We start from the raw sequence: 20,016 nt of genomic DNA, 5'->3' as shown, positions 1-20,016 counted from the left end.
TTTTTATCAAGAGTCCGTCTTCACTATATTGTAGAGAAATCAAAAGCACCATGTTTTGTTTAGCCCTGCTCGTCTTGGAAGAGTGTTGAAAAATTTTCTAACCAGAAGGCTGAATGTCATTGCTAGATAAACAAGAAATTTATTACAGGAAATCTGTCAGATATGTACCCTATAATGGTTCCCAATACTTTCTGGAATCCAGATTCCTAATGGGGGCAGTATAACACATCTGTTCCTAGTAATAATGGTCACTGGTGTATAACTGTTTTTCATACCATGGCAATTGATTATTTACTTACATCTTTGAAGATTTCATGAACCCCAAGTCATTGTACAACTTTATACTATCCTCAGAACATAGTTGAATGTGCCTAACCTGGACAATTTGCTAATAATTAATCAATTAACTATTGGTGCCTACAACGTGAGGAGCCTGTTTTGTTCTTAGTAAAAAATCATGATTCTTGTTTTCCATTTAATACTAATATTAAAAATATTTTTTTAATTTAAAACTGTTCAATTTTTATCCAACAGGGAAAATAGTCCAGCAACATTTCCTGATATACAGAGTGCTTTTCCAACAGCCTTGTTCCATCCAACACCTATCCATCCAAAGTGTCAGCCTGGTCCAGAAGTTCGAATTTATGATTCTAACACTGGGAAGCTAATCAGAAAAGGGACTCAGAATTCTGGACAGTCTCTATATATCCAGTCACCAGCTTCTCCTGTCACATTACCAGTCCACGGGGAACATTCTTCTTTCAGGTACGTTTGTTAATAGTTCTGGACATATCAGGCTGTCAAAAATAATTTTTGAAAATCAAAGATTTTCCTAAGGTTAATTCAGTCTGTTGTCAAAATGATTGTATTTAAAGAATTCTAAAGTATATTTGCATATGAAGTTAAGGAATTTGATACTTTTCCTTTGCTGGCCAGAGAATTTGGATTGGACTGTCTGACTTCTAACTTAAATAATTGAAGGCTGAACCATAATCCACTAATCATTAATAAATCATACCATTTTATTTTCCATTAGTATTCAAACACTGAACAACCACTACCTCATGATCACAGAATTATAACAGTGAAAAACTCTAGTTCAGACTCAGAAATCCCTTTTGAAACATGATTCAAACAACATTTGTGTGTATATAGTCACAGAGCATACTCATAACATAGCAGTTCTACACAGTTTAAACCATAAAATTAAGAACAGTAAAGCTGAATGGTTATGTCATACCTGGTATCTTCTTGACACTAAAAAAAAAAAATCCTTCTTTTGATCTTTGCATGGAGAGTGTCAAGGCAGGATAGTAACCCACCCCCCAACACATGGTCATAGAGCTTATCCAAAGTAACATTTCCCCAAATAACCTTTACTTTCCCTAAGTAAATCAAAGATGAGTTAGACATTGGGTAGCTTAGATGAAAACCAGACACTTACAAAGTGATCTCATTGTTTCTAGCAAGGTGTAACAGAATGTTAATGTATGCTTGTGAAGACTTAGGGAAATCCAAGTGAAACATTCTCTCTAAACTGCTGTCATACAGAGGAGGGATTACACTCATTACCACTGGTCCAGAAGCCAATGGAGAGCAGTGGGTAGAAGTTGCAGAGAAAGAGATTTGGACTTGATATGGTGAAAACTACCTGGCAATTGAGAACTTTGCAAAAAATTGAATTGGCTGCTTTAAGAATTACTGAGTTGTCTTCTCTAGAGATCTTCAGGAGTCAGCTGGGTAATGACATGGAGGATGTAGTAGATGGAATTCTTTTCCAGGTACAGTTGGACTGGATAAGATCAAATGTACCTTCCAACTCAAGGAGTCTGTGATTCTGCACTAACTTCTTAGTATCAGGAAAGATGGTTTGATCAGTATTTGAGGTGGGACATTGAGGCAATGTGCTGCTTCTTGGGGTAGCTTTAATTAATTGTGCTCCCTGAATTATGAATGTATGTACACAGCCTTCTCCTTTCTCCCCTTCCTTGTCCTACTTGCTTCAGTCAAATTACAGACAGAGGGGCTTGCATGATGCGAGCTGGAAGGAAGTTATTAACATTACTGGTTTCCCCTGCTCAAAGCATCTTCTTCCCTTTAAGTGTGAGTCCCCATAAATAGAAAGAAAACATAATACCCTTCACATATGAACACTTTGTTGCCATCCCCATGAAAGGCTCATAGCCCTAACCACTGCCATTTCTATGAAGATGACACCAAGCACCAAAAATTGTGGATTCTTTCCCTGCCAAGTGCTTGATTACTTTGTTGTATTAACGAGCTCTAATTCTATCAGGGAAGCCATATTTCCAAATGTTCTAACAGGGAGCGATAGTGATGCCATCAGTGGAGCTTTCTGGAGACAGACATCAATTGGATCAGGAGAAAGCACTGATCACCAAATGGAGAAGGCCATAACTGCTGAAAGGAAATGCTTACTAAGCTAGTCAGACCTTTCCCTAAAGGCGTGACCTTATAGCACTGCTGAGCAGAAATTATATGATTATGAACCTAATCACCTGTGTTACTTCCAAACCAGGCCAGTGTCCAAATAGAACTTACAGGACAGTCAGTGTAGAGCCCTGCTTTAAACATCTGAGATGGTCGTATTCTTTTCACTTTAGTGAGATTTCATTGGAAGTTTTTTGCTTTATTAAAGTTGATTTAGATTTGACTTTTCTTTCTCAGCAGTAATTTAATATTTACTGACCTTTTACATAATTAGATTTTACTCCCTGTTATTTCTTTGACTTTAAGTGGTGTTGTGTTGTTTTTTTTCCCCCTTTTTCCTTATCTTTTCTTCCCCACCCCAACCTCCCTTTAAACATTCTCTTCAAACTCTAGCTAGTTATTACCTCTTCCTCTGTGTTACAGGACTGTCTTTCTTTCTACCTCCCCTCTTCTTGCCTTCATTTTAAAAATACATTTATTATTTTGTCTCTTTCTTCTTCCCTGTCCCCATTTCTTTATAAGTTGTGGAAATAGCACCCTCTGAGTCCAAGTGATTTTGTGTAGTTCTCTTTTTATCTTTCTAGTCTCTTTTCTGAATCACTGCTGTAATAGAATGAGACTGATGCCTGCTATTCTATGTAAATGATACGGTTATAAGGAATTTTGAAATAGTCAACATAGCAGCTATTCATCAAGAACAGCAGAAAAGAAAAGATTATTTTAGGCACTCTTCAGATTTTTGAAGGATAGAAATTGTATTAATAGATTTTCTTGTGGTGGAGGTGGGCTACATTTGCCTGAGTATATTGTGCCAGTTTTTTTTTTAACTTAAGAATTTCATGAATTCTTATAAACTGAACTGAATCCAGAGATAATTGAATGGTTGTTCATTTTAAAATATAACTATCATTTGAATAGGATTAATGCATTGCTGAATTTTGCTAAAGTCATTATAGTTGGATACCACCTTTTATCTCACTTGTTCTTTTATTGTACAAACCAATTAACATTAAAATATTGTAATTATTTTTAATCAGGTTATTTCCTGTCTGTAATCCTTTTATTTTCCCATTCTATCCTTCTTGAGAAATATGCTAATTATATGGTATGCATTTACTTAACAAAAGTATTCTTTAGGAAATAAAGTTGCTTTAATATTGGCAATAGGTGCAAAAACCTCACAAGAAATATCAATACATACACTGAAGGAATTTCTTTTTTTTTATCCCACATGTTTTTTTCATGTGTACTCTTAACAGTACTGACTGATCTGGTGTGGTCTTTTCCCCCCATTTTCTCACACTGTGTTAGGTGAAGTATTTTGTATGATGGTAGAAATAAAACTATATATTTAGATATTTGGCAGGGGGTGAGGGGATATGTTATTCTACTTGCCACGTGAGTAATAAAAAAGACTAATTTAACCGATTAATTAAAAGTTCAGTGTATGGGAGAGATTTCATATATTATAAAAATATTTTTTGCTCTGTTTCAGGATTTCTAGAAATTCAGTGATTTAAAAGAAAACCTGAATATTGATAGTAGATATTGAGATCTTGTTCAAATTTTCTATTTTGAACATTTAAGAATTTCATTATTAAGCAATTTGATTTTATCTTGTCCTATTGTTTACCTTTGAAATCTTAATGCCTGTGGCTTTTTAGTTCCTGCAAAGAGAGTTCTGACACTAGTAGAAAAGTATATTGCAGTTGAATCAGATGCCATTTATCTTTTGTTTTTATTGTGTATTATTTATTTCAATAATCGCCTGCCCAAATTAGTGACTTTTTTGCCTGTGTCATCAGTTTCAGTCTCTTGAAGAAAAAAGGTAGCTAAGGATGAAAATGTGAGCAGCTATCATTAAGTTATCGTTGAGTGCCAAATAATTAATACAGTGAAAAGCTAGAGGTAAGGGAGGTAAGATTCCAACAGGATGAAACAGTGAGTTGAAACTTACAAGATTAAATTTAGTAAAGATAAGTAGAAATCGTATGTTGTAGACTTAGAAGTAGAAGGTACCTCAGAGTCCAGCCACTTCATTTTATAGATGAGGAAACTGAGGCCCAGGGAGGTTAAATGACTTACTGAGGGTCACTCAGGTAGCAAAAGAGAGAACTAGAATTCAATTTCAGATCTTCTGACTCACTATTGTATGAGTTCTTGTGTTCACAAATTCCATTTTTCATTTACAAGACAGGGGGATGCTCTAGATCAGGGCTGTCTAAAGTATGGCCTGTGGGCCGCATGCAGCCCACAGTGTGATTTTATGTGACCTGCCTATGGGTTTTAATTTTCATAATGAAAAAATAAAATAATAATTTGCATGGAATTCGTATTAGATTTTTTTTAATTTTTAATTATTTATTTACTATTTTTAGTTTTCAGCATTGATTTCCGCAAGATCTTGAATTACAAATTTTCTCCCCATTTCTACCCTCCCCCCCACTCCAAGGTGGCATATATTCTGATTGCCCCATTCCCCAGTCAGCCCTCCTTTCTGTCACCCCACTCCCCTCCCATCCCTTTTTCCCTTACTTTCTTCTAGGGCAAGATAGTTTTCTATGCCCTGTTACCTGTGTATCTTATTTCCCAGTTGCATGCAAAAACAACTTTTTTTTTCGACCATCCGCTTTCAGAACTTTGAGTTCCAAATTCTTTCCCCTATTCCCTCCCCACCCACCCTCTCTAAGAAGGCAAGCAATTCAACATAGGCCACACATGTATTATTATATAAAACCCTTCCACAATACTCATGCTGTGAAAGACTAGTTATATTTTGCTCCCTCCTATCCTGTCCCCCTTTACTCAGTTTTCTCCCTTGACCCCATCCCTTTTCAAAAGTGTTTGCTTTTGATTACCTCCTCCCCCATCTGCCCTCCCTTCTATCGTCCTCCCTTTTTTATCCCTTTCCTCCTTCTTTCCTGTGGGGTAAGATACCCAATTGAGTGTGTATGTTACTCCCTCCTCAAGTCAAATCTGATGAGAGCAAAATTCACTCATTCCCCCTCACCTGTCCCCTCCTCCCTTCCAACGAACTGCTTTTTCTTGCCACTTTTATGTGAGATAATTTACCCCATTCTATCTCTCCTTTTCTCCCTCTCTCAATATATTCCTCTCTCATCCCTTAGTTTGATTTTTTTTTTAAATATCATCCCTTCATATTCAACTCACCCTGTGCCCTCTGTCTGTGTATATACATATATTCCCTTCAGCTACCCTAATACTGAGAAAGGTCTCATGAATTACACGTATCATCTTTCCATGTAGGAATGTAAACAAAACAGTTCAACTTTAGTAAGTCCCTTGTGATTTCTCTTCCTTGTTTACCTTTTCATGCTTCTCTTGATTCTTGTGTTTGAAAGTCAGATTTTCTATTCAGTTCTGGTCTTTTCACTGAGAAAGCTTGAAAGTCCTCTATTTTATTGAAAATCCGTATTTTGCCTTGGAGCATTATACTCAGTTTTGATGGGTAGGTGATTCTTGGTTTTAATCCTAGCTCCACTGACCTCTGGAATATCGTATTCCAAGCCCTTCGATCTCTTAATGTAGAACCTGCTAGATCTTGTGTTATTCTGATTGTGTTTCCACAATACTCAAGTTGTTTCTTTCTGGCTGCTTGCAGTATTTTCTCCTTGATCTGGGAGCTCTGGAATTTGGCGACAATATTCCTAGGAGATTTCTTTTTGGGATCTTTTCCAGGAGGCGATCGATGGATTCCTTTCAATTTCTATTTTGCCCTGTGGCTCTAGAATATCAGGGCAGTTCTCCTTGATAATTTCTTGAAATATGATATCTAGGCCCTTTTTTTTGATCATGGCTTTCAGGTAGTCCAATAGTTTTTAAATTATCTCTCCTGGATCTATTTTCCAGGTCAGTGGTTTTTCCAAGGAGATATTTCACATTGTCTTCCATTTTTTCATTCCTTCGGTTCTGTTTTATGCTATCTTGATTTCTCATAAAGTCAGTAGCCTCCACTTGCTTCAGTCTAATTTTTAAGGTAGTATTTTCTTCAGTGGTCTTTTGGACCTCCTTTTCCATTTGGCTAATTCTGCCTTTCAAGGCATTCTTCTCCTTGTTGGCTTTTTGGAGCTCTGTTGCCATTTGAGTTAGTCTATTTTTTAAGGTGTTCTTTTCTTCAGTATTTTTTTTGGGTCTCCTTTAGCCAGTCATTGACTTGTTTTTCATGGTTTGCTCACAGCACTCTCATTTCTCTTCCCAGTTTTTCTTCTACTTCTCTAACTTGCTTTTCCAAATCCTTTTTGAGCTCTTCCATGGCCTGAGGCCAATTCATATTTTTCTTGGAGGCTTTTGATGTAGGCTGTTTGACTTTGTTGACTTCTTCTGGCTGTATGTTTTAGTCTTCTTTGTCACTAAAAAAAGATTCCAAAGTCTGAGTCTGAGTCCTTTTGCGCTGCCTGATCATGTTTCCTGCCAACTACTTAACCTTTGAACTTTTTTCAGGGTATGACTGCTTGTAGAGTTATGAGTACTTTGTCCCAAGCTTGAGGGGCTGCACTGCTATTTTCAGAGTTACTTCTACACAGCAAGCTCTGCCACACCAGCACTTCTTCTCCCCCAAGAACCGCCAACCAGGATCATGGCCCAGACCCAGGCAGGGCAAAGCAGGCTTTGCACTCCAGCTCTAATCCACCACTTAATTCCTCCCACCAAGTGGGCCTGGGTCCAGAGGCAACTGCATCTGTACCTCGGGATGCAGCCTCAGAGCTGCACCACCTCTGCTCCCCCCGAGGAGGTGACCACTGGCAAACTCCTTTCACTCTGTCCCAGCAGCTTTTCCCACTAACCTTCTCTGTGGTCTTTGGCGTTTGTGGGTTGAGAAGTCTGGTAACTGCCACAGCTCACTGATTCAGGCTGCTAGGGCCTGTTCCACCTAGCTCCCGTTATGGTTGGTCTTGGGGCTGCCCACACTGGGCTGTATTCTGCTCTGCTCCCAGCTCAGTGTGATAGACCCTTCCCAGTGACCATCCAGTCTGTCCTGGTGTGTTGGCAATCAAAATGGGCTGTTAGCACAACCAAGTGCCCTTGAAGAGTTTGGCCTTTATTTCCTTTATTAAATTAGGAGTCCTTGATGACTTCCTTGCCTCAAGGGAAAGCCTGGTTTAAATGGGTTTGAGTGACATGTTTGTGACATCAGAGGCTTTTAGACCACGTGGGTTTAAGCTGCATCTTTGTGACAATTTTAGGTCCTGTGGATGAGTCGCATGTGTGACTCACCCTTGATCCTGAAAAAGATATAAAACCAGGGTTTGGCTTTCTCTCTTTTTTGGAGCTCTGACCCACAGCAGTGGTGGCACGAGTCACTGGGCCAGCCCTTGAGCTCCCAGGCTGAACTTAGATGTTGGTAACTATGAATTGTATTTGGCTTGTCTGTTGATGTTTGTAATTTGTTTGTATTTGCTCTGAAGTTCAGGGTGCTGGCTTTATCCCCTGAACTAAGTGAATGGTATTTGTATGCTGAATTAAAGTAAGCTTGTTAACCCCTTAACATTGCTTTCCTTAGTAAAGCAGATCAAAAGAACCTGGCTTTTGCAGCATTCTGTGAGCTGGTTGTTGTTGATTTTACACCCCCCACTGCAGCTGCTAGCCAGATTGTTGCAATACCTGGGCTGGAGCCCTGCTTCCCTTTGGTATTTCATGGGTTCTGTAGCTCCAGAATTTGTTCAGGGCCATTTTTTTTTAAGTGTTTGGAGGGACCTGGTGGGGAGCTAAAACAAGTCCCTGATTTTTAGTTGCCATCTTGGCTCCACCCTCCCCCCAACCCCTGTATTTGAATTTTTAATTCCATCACTAACAATCTCAAGGATGGTAATTTTCTTGGGTATTTTTAAGCAGTATTATGGACAGAACACATCACATGGAATTTTCAATTGATCTGTGGGATGGATTCTGTCTGTATGATGCAGACAAGTCAGTGTGTACCTACCTTTATACTGTTGTGTTGTCGCTTTGTTATTTTGTGTTTGCTTTTGCTCTTCACACCTTTGCCTGTCATATTGATGTGCGTTGCCCCACTTTCCATTAGTGTACTGTATTTATTCTGGGTGCAGCCCTCGAATAATTATTTTATTTTAATTCGGCCCTATGATAACCTAAGGTTGGACAGCCCTGCTCTAGATAGCAAGCAGTTCATAAAAAACAGGCATAAACTACTATGATGGACTTCCAGCTCAATGAGTCAACAATATTGCAGCTCAAAAAGCTAACACAACCATAAGCCTCATTCAGTATGGGCGTTATAGTGTCCAAAATGGGTAAAGTGAACATTCTGTTATACTTTTGCCCTGATCAGGCTATGTATGGAAAATTATGTTCTATTATGTTTCATAATTAGTTAATAAACTATTAAAAATTTTTGTTTGCAGGTCTAAATTTTCTGCCTTCTAATTCCCTCTCTCTCACTCATTGAGAAATCAAGAAAAACAAAACCCATTATGATTATGTATAGTCAAGCCAGAAAATTCCCATTGTTAGCCATCATCCTCCTTCCTTTACCACCAAAAAAGTGTGCTTCTGCCCTCGGAATTCATCACATCTCTATCTGGAGCTGGATATCACATTTCATCATGAGTCCTCTGTAATTAGAGTTCATAAGTCTCTAAAGTTATTTGTCTTTACAATATTATTATCGTTGTATAAATTGTTATGCTAGTTCTGCCCACCAGTTTGAATCACCGTATGTAAGTCTTCCCAGATTTCTTTGAATCAACCCCTTTCTCATTTCTAAGAACAGAATTGTTTTCCAGGACATTAATATATTGTAACTCATTTAGCCATTTCCTGCATCGATGGGCACTCCCTCAGTTTCCAGTTCTTTGTTACCACAGAAAGAACTACTATAAATATTTTTTAACATATGCTATCTTTTCCCTTTTCTTTGATCTCTTTAGGGACATAGAACTAGTAGTAGTGTTGCAGGGTCAAAAGTTTTATGGGTTTTGGGGCATAATGCCAAATTGCTATCCAGAATGGTTGGACCAGTTCATAGCTTCACCAACAGTACATTAATGTACCAGTTTTTCCACATCCCTTCCAGCATTTGTTATTTTACTTTTTTGTCACCTTGCCCAATCTGATGGACATGAGGTCATATTTCAGAGTTATTTTTCTCTAATTTTCAGATTTCTCTGATTTGTATTTCTCCAGTTTTTAATGATTTAGAGCATTTTTTCACATGGCTTTTGATAGCTGAATTTATTCCTGTGAAAACTGCCAGTCGATATCCTTTGACAACTTATCAGTTGGGGAATGGCTCTCATGCTTAAAAATTTGACTATCTCCCTCCCTCCTCCTCTCTCCCTACACACACACACACACACACACACACACACATACATACATATATATTCCTGTATATCTTAGAAATGAGACCTTTATTAGAGATAATTTGCTGCAATCTAATCTTATTTTAATCTAATTTTAGCTGTGTTGGTTTTGTTTCTGTAAAAATATCTAAATTTTATGTTAGTAACAGTGTCCATTTTGCCTCCTATGAACCTTGGTCTCCTTTTTAAAATCATCGACTTTTTCCCTTTCCCTAGATATACAGGTAATTTGTTCTGTGCTCCTCTAATTTGTTTAAGATGTCACCCTTTATGTCTCAATCTTATCCGCATTTAGAACTTGTCTTGGTATGTGGAATGAAATGTTGGTCCTATCCCTATGAAAGAGTGCTTTCCATTTTTCCCAATGTCTCTTGTCAAATAATGAGTTCTCGCTACAGTGGCTGGGATCTTTGTGTTTATCAAACACTAAGATATTAAGTTCTACTTTTGTGTGTTATGCACCTGATATGTTCCATAAATCAGCCTTTCAATTTCTTACCCAATTTGAAATTATTTTGATAATTATAGCTTTGTTATGTAATTTTAGATCTAGTATTCATAGGCTCCCTTCCTTCCCTTTTGTTTTTCATTATTTCCATTGATATTCATGACCTTTTGTTCATCAGTATGAATTTTACTATTTTTTTTTTTAGCTCACCAAGATAATCTTTTGCTAGTTTGATTGGCATGACATTGAATAAGTAAATTAATTTTGGTAGTATTGTGACTTTTATTATATTGGTTCAGCCTATCCATGAGCAATTAATATTTTTCCAATTATTTCCATCTGTTTTTATTTGTTTAAAGAGAGTTTTGTAATTGTGTTCATATAGTTACTGTGTCTTGGCAGGTAGAGTCCCAAGTATTTTATATATTCTTGTTTTTTTAAATGTAATTTCTCTTTCTATCTCTTCTTCCTACATTTTTCTGAATATATGGAAATGTGAATGATTTATGATTTATTATCCTGCAGCTTTGCCAGAGTTGTTAATTGTTTGAAATAGTTTTTTAAATTAACTTGCTAGATTTCTCAAAAAACATCTGTGAAAAATATACAATTTTGTTTCCTCTTTGATTGTTTTTGTTCTGTCAGTTTCTTATTCTTATTGCCATATTTAGTATTTCAAGTACAATGTTGGAAAATAATGATGATAATGGACATCTCTGCTTTACCTGTTATTTTACTGGAAAGCCTTCTAGTTTATCCCCATTACAGCTATTGCTTGCTCTTACTTTTGAATAGATATTTCTTATTATTAGAAGAGCTCCTTTTCAATGATTTCTAGTGTTTTAATAGAAATAAGGGTTGTATCTTTTCAGAAGCTTTTTCTGCATTTGTTTATATAATACTATAATTTTTCTTGTCTTTGTTGTTAATAAGATGAATTACGCTTATGGTTTTTCTAATATTGAAACAGCTCTGCATTCCTTTTATAAATCCAGCCTGGCACATGATGTATTGCTACTGTCTTCTTGCTAAAATTTTATTTAAAATGTTTGCATCAATATTCATTAAGAAAATTGGTCTATAGTTTCATTTCTCTGTTTTAATTTTCCCTGCTTTAGGTATTGGGACCATATTTGTGTCCTCCCTTTCCCTTAACTCTTTTCCTCCCCATTTCCCTGTTGAGTAAGGTGTATTTCTCTATCTAACACTGTATGTATATGTATTCTTACCTTTACCTCCCCCTCCCAACTCTCTCTTCCTTGTTGTATAGACTTCTACTTGTATATTCCACTTACATGATAGAATTTTCCACATTCTTCCTCTGACTTCCCCCCTCTCTTTTCTCCTCTTCCATTTCCATTGTTTAAGATCATTGCAATATAACATAATCACTTCTACGCTCTCTACCTAATTGAAGTCCCTCTATGGCCCCTGATGATGATATAGTTTTGAGGGGCTATATGTATCATATCCTCTCTAAAAATGTAAATGGCATAACACTGTTTAGTCCTTTAAGATTGTTTGTTCACATTTACCTTTTAATCCGTCTCTTGACTCCTGTGTTTGTATATGTCAAATTTTCCACTCAGCTCTGTTCTTTTCATCAGGAATACTTGCAAGTCCTTTATTTCATTAAAAGTCTGTTTTCTCCCCTGCAGGCTTATACTCATTTTGGTGGGTAAGTTACTTTTGGTTTTAAGTCTAGATCTTTTGCCTTCTGGAATATCATATTACTAGCTCTCTGCTTCTTTATTTTGGTGGCTGCTAAATCTTGTGTTATCCTGACTGTGGCTCTTTGGGAGCTGAATCCTTTCTTTTTGACCACTTGCAGTATTTTTTCCTTGACCTGAGAGCTCCAGATTTTGACTATAATAATCCTGGGAATTTCATTTTGGAGTTTCTGAAAGTAGAAGTCAGATTATTTTAATTTCTGCTTTGTCCTTTGTTTTTAAGAGATCTTTGCAGTTTTGTAATTTGTTTTGTAATATATTGTCTAAGGTTTTTTTTTTTAAAGTTATCATTTTCAGGTAGTTGATGACTCTTAAATTTATCTCTTCCCAATCAGTTTTCTATATCAGTTTTTGCTGTTAAAAACTGACATTTTCTTCTATTTTTTCAGTCTTTTTACTTCCTTTCAATATTTTTTGATGTCTCCTGGAATCATTAGATTTTATTTGTCAGTTCTATTTTTTAAGGTGTTATTTTCTTGGGCAGGGTTTTGTATCTTTTGTTTCAAGCTGTTAATTCTCTTTCCTTGTCTTTCTCCTATAACTTTAATTTCTTATCTATTTTTTGTGGCACTCTTATTTCATGTATTTTCATTTACCCATTTTTGACATTCATTTTTTAAAGTTTTGATTTCCAAATTCTCTCTCTCCCTCTAATCTTTCCCCCATCCATTGACAAGACAAGCAATATGATATCAATTATACATTTAAAGTTGTGCAAAGTTTATTTCCATATTAGCCATTTGCCAAAAAAGAAAAAGCAAGAAAAATAAAGAAAGTGAAAAGAATATGCTTTAGTCTGTACTAGAGTTCATTAGTTCTCTCTTTGGAGGTGGATAGCATTTTTCACCAAGAGTCCTTGGAAATTGTCTTAGATCATTGTGTTGGTCAATGTTTTTCACTGTTGATCATCGTTTCAATGTTGCTGTTACTGTGTAAAATGTTTTTCTGGTTCTGCTCACTTCACTTTGTATCAGTTCATATAAGTCTTCTCAGGTTTTTTCTGAAACCATCCTCTTTGTCCTGGAACTGGATGCACTGTATGTAGCACACTCCTTGGTAGACTCAACCCCAGTGTCCTCACACCTGTAGGTCTGTCTCCCTAATCTTTGTGCATTAGAAAAGTGACTGTCTGTTACTTTTCTTGGATTTCCCAAGCAGAGTTCTATCTGATGCATTTTTTAGTTATTTGTGGAGAAGCTTTGGGAGAGGAGTGAGGCACTGCATCTTTATGCTTTTCCACCATCTTGACTATGCCTTCTCTCCTTTTAATAAGCCACATTTCAAGAAGGATATTTATAGCATAAAAGAATGGCCTTTTGGAATAAAATGCTGAACTTTGATTCTGTTATCTCTATGGTGATAATGATCAGATTTATTTAGCAAACACTAGGCTCTTTTGAACTTCAGTCATTGCTTACTAACTACTTTTTGTACATCTAGAACAGGATGTTCTACATATCCAAAACAAAATTTATCATCTTTCTCTCCAAATCCTCTCATCTTCTGAACTTACATAATACTATCAAAGGTACCACCATACTCCCAGGCCTGAAACTTTGGTGTCACACTTGATTCTTTGCTGTCACTCTCCTCCCAGGGTCAATATATTTCCAAATCTACCTTTATTATATCTTTCAAATATATTCCCTTCTCTTTACATACATGGCCACCACTCTAGTTCAGACCCTCACCACTTCTTCCTGGACTATTGCAATAACCTGTAATTGTTCCCACCACCTCGAGTCTCTCCCCATTCCAATCCATCTTCTACTTTGCTGCAAAAATGATTTTCCTAAAGTGAAAGTCTTTCCATGTCACCCCCTGTTCAGTGAGCTCCATTGGCTACCTGTTGCTTCCAGAATCCCATGCGGAGACCTCTGTTTAGCATTTAAAGCTCTTTATAACCTGATTCTTTCCTACCTTTCCAGTCTTCTTACACTTAATTTCCTTCCACACAGAATATAAATCATCTACACTTGCCCACTTGCTATTTTTTTGGCTTGATATTCCATCTCCCATCTCAGTACCTTATCACTGTCTCTGCCTCATATTTAGAATGTTTTGCCACTGTCATCCTGTCTCTTGATTTTCCTGGCATCTTTTCAAGATTGAGCTCAAATGCCACTTTCTGCAGTAGCACTTAGGCCCAGCTGTTAATTCCTTCCCCTCATGTTGTTTTCCATTTGTTCGTTATATATCTTCTATGTGCATAGTTATTTACATGTTTTCTCCCCATTTAGAATATTAGCTCCTTAAGGGCAGAGACTGTTTCTGCCTTTCTTTGTGCGCCAGGGCTTAGCGTAGTGCATGACACATAGTAAGCACTTCATCAATTCTTGTTACAAACAGACTGATCTGAATTCAAATCCATCCTCTGTGTAAATAGATTCTTTATGCCTTCAGTTGTCCTTAGAATTTATTTACTAGGTCACAGACTGGTTTGTGATCTGTATTGATTGAGAAGGTTCCACACCTAGAGCTCTCTATGTTGATGAAACCAGTTATTTTATTCTGTTGTTCAACTGAATTGTATCAGAGGTGGAGGACTGGGGTGGTGAAGGAGAATCACAGGTGATTTTTTTTTCCAAATATTTGAAGAGTTCAGCTTCTGGATGGCAGGAAATGTTTCTCCTTATGTATCCTAAGAATGTAGGACAGTGCCTTGCACATAGTAGACATTTAATAAATATTCAGTTGAATTGAGTCATTTATGAGAAGGCTATAGGAATATAATTCTTGGTTCCATAAGAAATAATTTTGTAATGAGTAAAACTGTCCCAAAATGGCAGGTGGTACTTTGAGAAGTGGCTGAACGATCTTTTTTTTTTTTTTCCAGCGATATTGTAAAGGAGGCTTCTGCTTTAATGAATCATTTGAACTCTCAGGTCTCTAATACAAAGGTTCTAGATTCCGATTCTTCTAATGAAAGATTGGTTTTTAGATGAAGTAAGCTTAGGTTTATTAACAGAAGGCTAATAACCAATTTTAAGCAGAGATTGCAGCAGTTTTCTAAGAGTGGTGGTTTCATCAACGGTGGGGAAGTTTTGAAGAAGGTAGGATTTGGGGTTCCATTTTTAAAAGGTTGTATTGAATTCGAGATACCTTTGGGACCTCCAGGTGGGAATGTTTAGCTGGCAATTGGTAATATTATAATGGAGTTCGGAGGGGTTAGGGCTGAGAGTCACCTCTGTAAAGATGATGATTGATTTCATTTCTCCATGGGAAATGATAAGATCACTAAGAAAGAGCAATTACAGAGTAGAGAGGTCCCAGAATGAAATATTGGAGGACGGCCAAACTCAGTGGGTGGGAAGGCAGTCCGCCAAAAGAGAGTGCAAAGAGGTTGGATGGGTGAAAGGAGAACCAAGGAGCAGTGTCACAAAAGTTAGTCAAAGAATGTTCAGGAGTGGGGGAGTAGTCAGTAGTGTTAAAAGCTACAGAGTGGTCAGTAAGGATAAAGACAAAAAAGACTCTTGGCAGGTAATGTGAGACACCTTTAGGTGGCCCAAGTAACTCTTTGAGACTTAATAGTCTTAGAAATCAGTTACAGTAAGTTACAGATAAGTTATCGATCTGCACGGGTAGAGGGGGTTTCCACAAGAGAAGGCATCCTATTCTGTTGAAATTGTTGATACACATGTTGGTACAGGATACCAGAGGCCCATAAGGAGTAGGTTTGTTCTTTGTTGGCTAAAGTGAAGGAACTAGAAGAATTAGTGGAGAAGAAAAAGTACTGAAAATTTTTGCCAGACAGATGAAGTGTACTTACATACTTAAAAAAAAATGGAATTGGACTATCCCAGTAGTTTATATTACGAGGCTGAGCCAAAGATGTATTGATCAATATTCCAAACTCTAAGACAGGTAGTTTATAATGGGGGATTTCCCACATAAATGGAGAGAGAGAGAGAGAGAGAGAGAGAGTGTGTGTGTGTGTGTGTGTGTGTGTGTGTGTGTGTGTGTGTGTAAGTAAAATAAACAGCTGCTTCTCAAACAATTTTAGAATTAAAATGAATTGTACTACATTTTCTTCTGATAGTGCATGGTAACTGGTGGTACTGGAAGCATCTTTGGTAAAGGTAGTATGATATAATGAAAAGAATGCTAGATGATTTGGTCAACCTGGATTTCAGTTCCAGCTGTGTTACTTAGTAGTGTGACCATGATCAAGTCAGTTTAGCTGCTTTCGGTTTTAGTTTCTTCATTTGCAAAATGAGGGTGATAGTGTAGGTATTCTACTTCAGGATTGTTGCAAGGAAAGGTTTTCGTAAAACTATAAAGTACAGTAGACAAATGAATTATTATTTCATAATAACTTTAAAAAATGATATCGTGGAAGAAACTTTGACAAAATGTGTTCTTTGTTAGGAAAGGATATAATAGTAAACTCAAAAGAAATAAAAAAATTATTTTAAAGTACTTTATTGCAAACTAGAAAAAAATATGCCCCATATCAAGAAGATTAGAAACTACAATAGCTTTGGATAATTGGTGATGTTTTGGGTGGGGGGAAATTGAGGTATTTGTTGTTGTTGTTGTCCAGTCATTTCAGTTGTATCCAACCCTTTGTGACCTTATTTGGGGTTTTCTTGGTACAGACACTGGAGTCATTTGCTATTTCCTTCTCCAACTCATTTTACAGGTGAGGAACTAAGGGCAAAGAGGGTTAAGTGATTTGCTCGGGGTCACACAGCTAGTAAGTGTCTAAGGGTAGACTTTAAATCAGGCCTTTATGACTCCAGGCTCAGTGCTCTATCCGTTGTGCCGCCTGTACACGTGCATACAAATACGTGTTTTAGGTAAGTTTATCCATGCAAGGAAATTCAGAGTAGCCCCCCCAGAATAATAGAGAAGACAAAAAAACTTCAGTCGTTTTCCAGTTGATGAGCATCCCTTCAGTTTCCAATTGTTTCAGAAAGAGCTGCTATAAGTATTTTGGTACATTGAGGTCTTCTTCTCTTTGATCCCTTTGGGGTACAGACCTAGTAGTGGCATTGCTGAGTCATAGATTGTGCACAGTTTCGTAGGCCTTTGGGCATATTCCAAATTGTTCTCTAGCATTGTTGGATCAGTTCACAGCTTCATCAGCAGTGCATTAGAATAACTTTGTTCCACATCCGCTGTAGCATTTGTCATTTTCCTTTTTTGTCTTGTTAGCCAATCTGACAGGTGTGAGGCGGTACCTCAGAGTTGTTGTAATTTGCAGTTCTCTAATTATTAGTGATTTAGAGCATTTTTTCATGTGATTATTGATAACTTTGTTTTCTTCTGCAAACTGCCTGTTCATATACTTTACCATTTATCAATCAGAATGGCTCTTATTTTTATGAATTTGGCTCAGGTCCATATTTGGGAAATGAGGCCTTTATCAGAGGAACATGCTGTAAAAAAATTTTTTTTCTCCAGTTTCCTTCTTTGTGTGTTGTATTTTGTCAAAAGCTTTTTCTGCATCTATTGATATAAACATACAATGTTTGGGTTTTTTTTATTATTGGTATGGTCAATTATGCTTATAGTTTTCTATAGTTATAGAACTTACGCTGCATTCCTAGTATAAATCCAGTCTGGTCATAATGAATGATCCTTTTGATATATTGCTATACTCTCTTTGCTGGTATTTCATTTAAAATTTTTTCATCAATATCATTTAGGAAAATTGGTCTACAATTTTCTTTCTCTGTTTTTGCTCTTCTTGCTTTAGGTATCAAAGCCATATTTGTGTCATAGAAGTAATTTGGTAGGATTCTTTTTTTATCTGTTTTTTTAAGCAGTTTAACATGGTATTGGAATAAATAGTTTTTTAAGTGTTTGGTAGTATTCACTTGTAAATCCATCTGGTTCTGGAGTCCCGTCCCGCCCCCCCCCCCCCCCCCCCTTAGTGAACTCACTTGTGGCTTGTTCAATTTCTTTTTCTAAGAATGTGTTACTTAGATATTCTTTTTCTTCTTTCCTTAATCTGGGCCATTTATATTTTTGTAAATATTCATCTATTGCATTTAGATCATGTTTCAACAGTCTGGCTAGCACCTGTTGTGGGGGTGAAAGACCAAGACAAGCCCAACAACAAGAATGCTGCCAAAGCCCAGGTTCTTTTGATCTGCTTTACTAAGGAAAGCAACATTAAGGGGTTAACAAGCTTACTTTAATTCAGCATACAAATACCATTCACTTAGTTCAGGGGAAAAAGCCAGCACCCTGAACTTCAGAGCAAAATACAAACAAATTACAGACATTGACAGACAGACCAAATACAATTCATAGTTACCAACATCTAAGTTCAACCCGGGAGCTCTTATCAAGGGCTGGCCCAGAGTCATGAGTACCACCACTGCTGTGGGTCAGATCTCCAAAAAAGAGAAAGCCAACCCCTGGTTTTATATCTTTTTCAGTGTCAAGGGTGAGTCACACATGCGACTCACCCACGTGACCTAGAATCGTCACAAAGATGCAACTTAAACCCTTGTGGTCTAAAAGCCTCTGATGTCACAAACATGTCACTCAAACTCATGTTTAAACTAGGCCTTCCCCTGAGGCAAGGTGGTCACCAAGAACTCTCAATCTAAACAAGGAAACAAAGGCCAAACTCTTCAAGGGCACTTGGTTGAACTGAGTGCTAAAAGCCCATTTTGTTTACCAACACACAGATTTATTGACATATAGTTGGGCAAAATAGCTCCTAATAATCACTTTAATTTCATCTTCAATGGTTACACATTCACCCTTTTCATTTTGATACTGGTAATATGGTTTTTTATATTTTTAAAATTAGATTAGCCAGTGGTTTATCTGTTTTATTGTGGTTTTTTTTTCCTCATAAAACTGCTCCCAGTTTTACTCAAATTTTTTTTCCTTTTACTTTCGATTGTATTAACCTCTCCTTTGATTTTTCAGGATTTCTATTTTGGTACTTAATTGTTAGGATTTTTAATTTTTTAATAGCTTTTTTTTTTTTGGTAGCATGCCCAATACATTGATCTGCTCTTTCTCTTTTATTGATGTAAGCTTTTAGAGAGGCAAAATTTCCCCTAACTGTTGCTTTTGTCGAATCTCATAAATTTTGGTTTGTTATCTCATTGTTGTCATTATCTTTAATGAAATTATTGATTGTTTCCATGATTTGTACTTTGACTCACTCATTTTTTAGGATTATATTATTTAGTTTCCAATTAATTTTTAGTCTGTGTCTCCAAGACTGTTTATTGACTCTAATTTTTATGGTCTGAAAAGGGTGCCTTTAGTATTTTTACTTTTCTGTATTTGCCTGTGATGTTTTTATGACCCTAACAGGGTCAGTTTTTGTGAAGGTGCCATATTCAACTAGAAAAAAGACACATTCCTTTGTATTCCCATTAAGTATTCTCCAGAGGTCAGTCGTATCTTACTTTTCTAAAATTATCTCCATCTCCTCCTTTCTTATTGTTTTCATATTTAGATTTATCTAGGTCTGAGAGGGGGTAAATTGAGGTCTCCTACCAGTATAATTTTACTGTCTATTTCTTCCTGTAATTCCTTCAGTAATTTGGGATTCTGTGCCATTTAGGGTGTGTGTGTGTGTGTGTGTGTGTGTGTGTGTGTGTATGCATATGTATATGTGTGTGTGTATATACATATGTATATACACACACATATATAGTATTAATATTGCTTCATTGTTGATGGTACCTTTTAGCAAAGTGTAATTTCCCCAATTATATCTTTTAGTTAGCTTTACTTTTACTTTTGCTTTGTCTGAGGACATGATTGCTACCCCTATCTTTTTTTAAAACTTCAGATGAAGCTTAGTTGATTCTGCTTCAGGACCTTATTTTAGTTCTGTGTGTGCCTTTCTTTTTCAAGTGTGTTTCTTGTAAACAACATGTTGTTTGATTCTGGTTGTTTGATTCTGGTTTCTAATCCATTCCACTATCCTCCTATTTTGAAAATGAGTTCAACCCATTCATATCACAGCTGTATTTGCTTTATTTCTCTCTGTGCTGTTCTCTTTAACTTATCCTTCTCTTTTTTGACCCTGTCCTCTCCTCCAAAATCTGTTTAGCTTTTGATC

At 36.7% G+C, this 20,016-nt stretch overlaps 1 protein-coding gene across 1 annotated transcript in view; it reads left to right on the top strand.

The window, feature by feature from the left end:
- CTDP1 (CTD phosphatase subunit 1) overlaps positions 1-20,016 on the top strand; it is a 189,418-nt gene that overhangs the window by 60,541 nt on the left and 108,861 nt on the right. The window contains exon 10 of the mRNA XM_036734913.1: positions 535-765. Coding sequence (XP_036590808.1) covers positions 535-765 — 231 coding nt within the window. The remainder of the gene's footprint in view (positions 1-534; positions 766-20,016) is intronic.

Source organism: Trichosurus vulpecula, chromosome 1, assembly GCF_011100635.1.
Source record: "Trichosurus vulpecula isolate mTriVul1 chromosome 1, mTriVul1.pri, whole genome shotgun sequence".
Lineage (NCBI taxonomy): Eukaryota > Metazoa > Chordata > Mammalia > Diprotodontia > Phalangeridae > Trichosurus > Trichosurus vulpecula.
The sequence above is the reverse complement of the archived record's forward strand: the minus strand, read 5'-3'. Positions and strand labels throughout refer to the sequence as shown.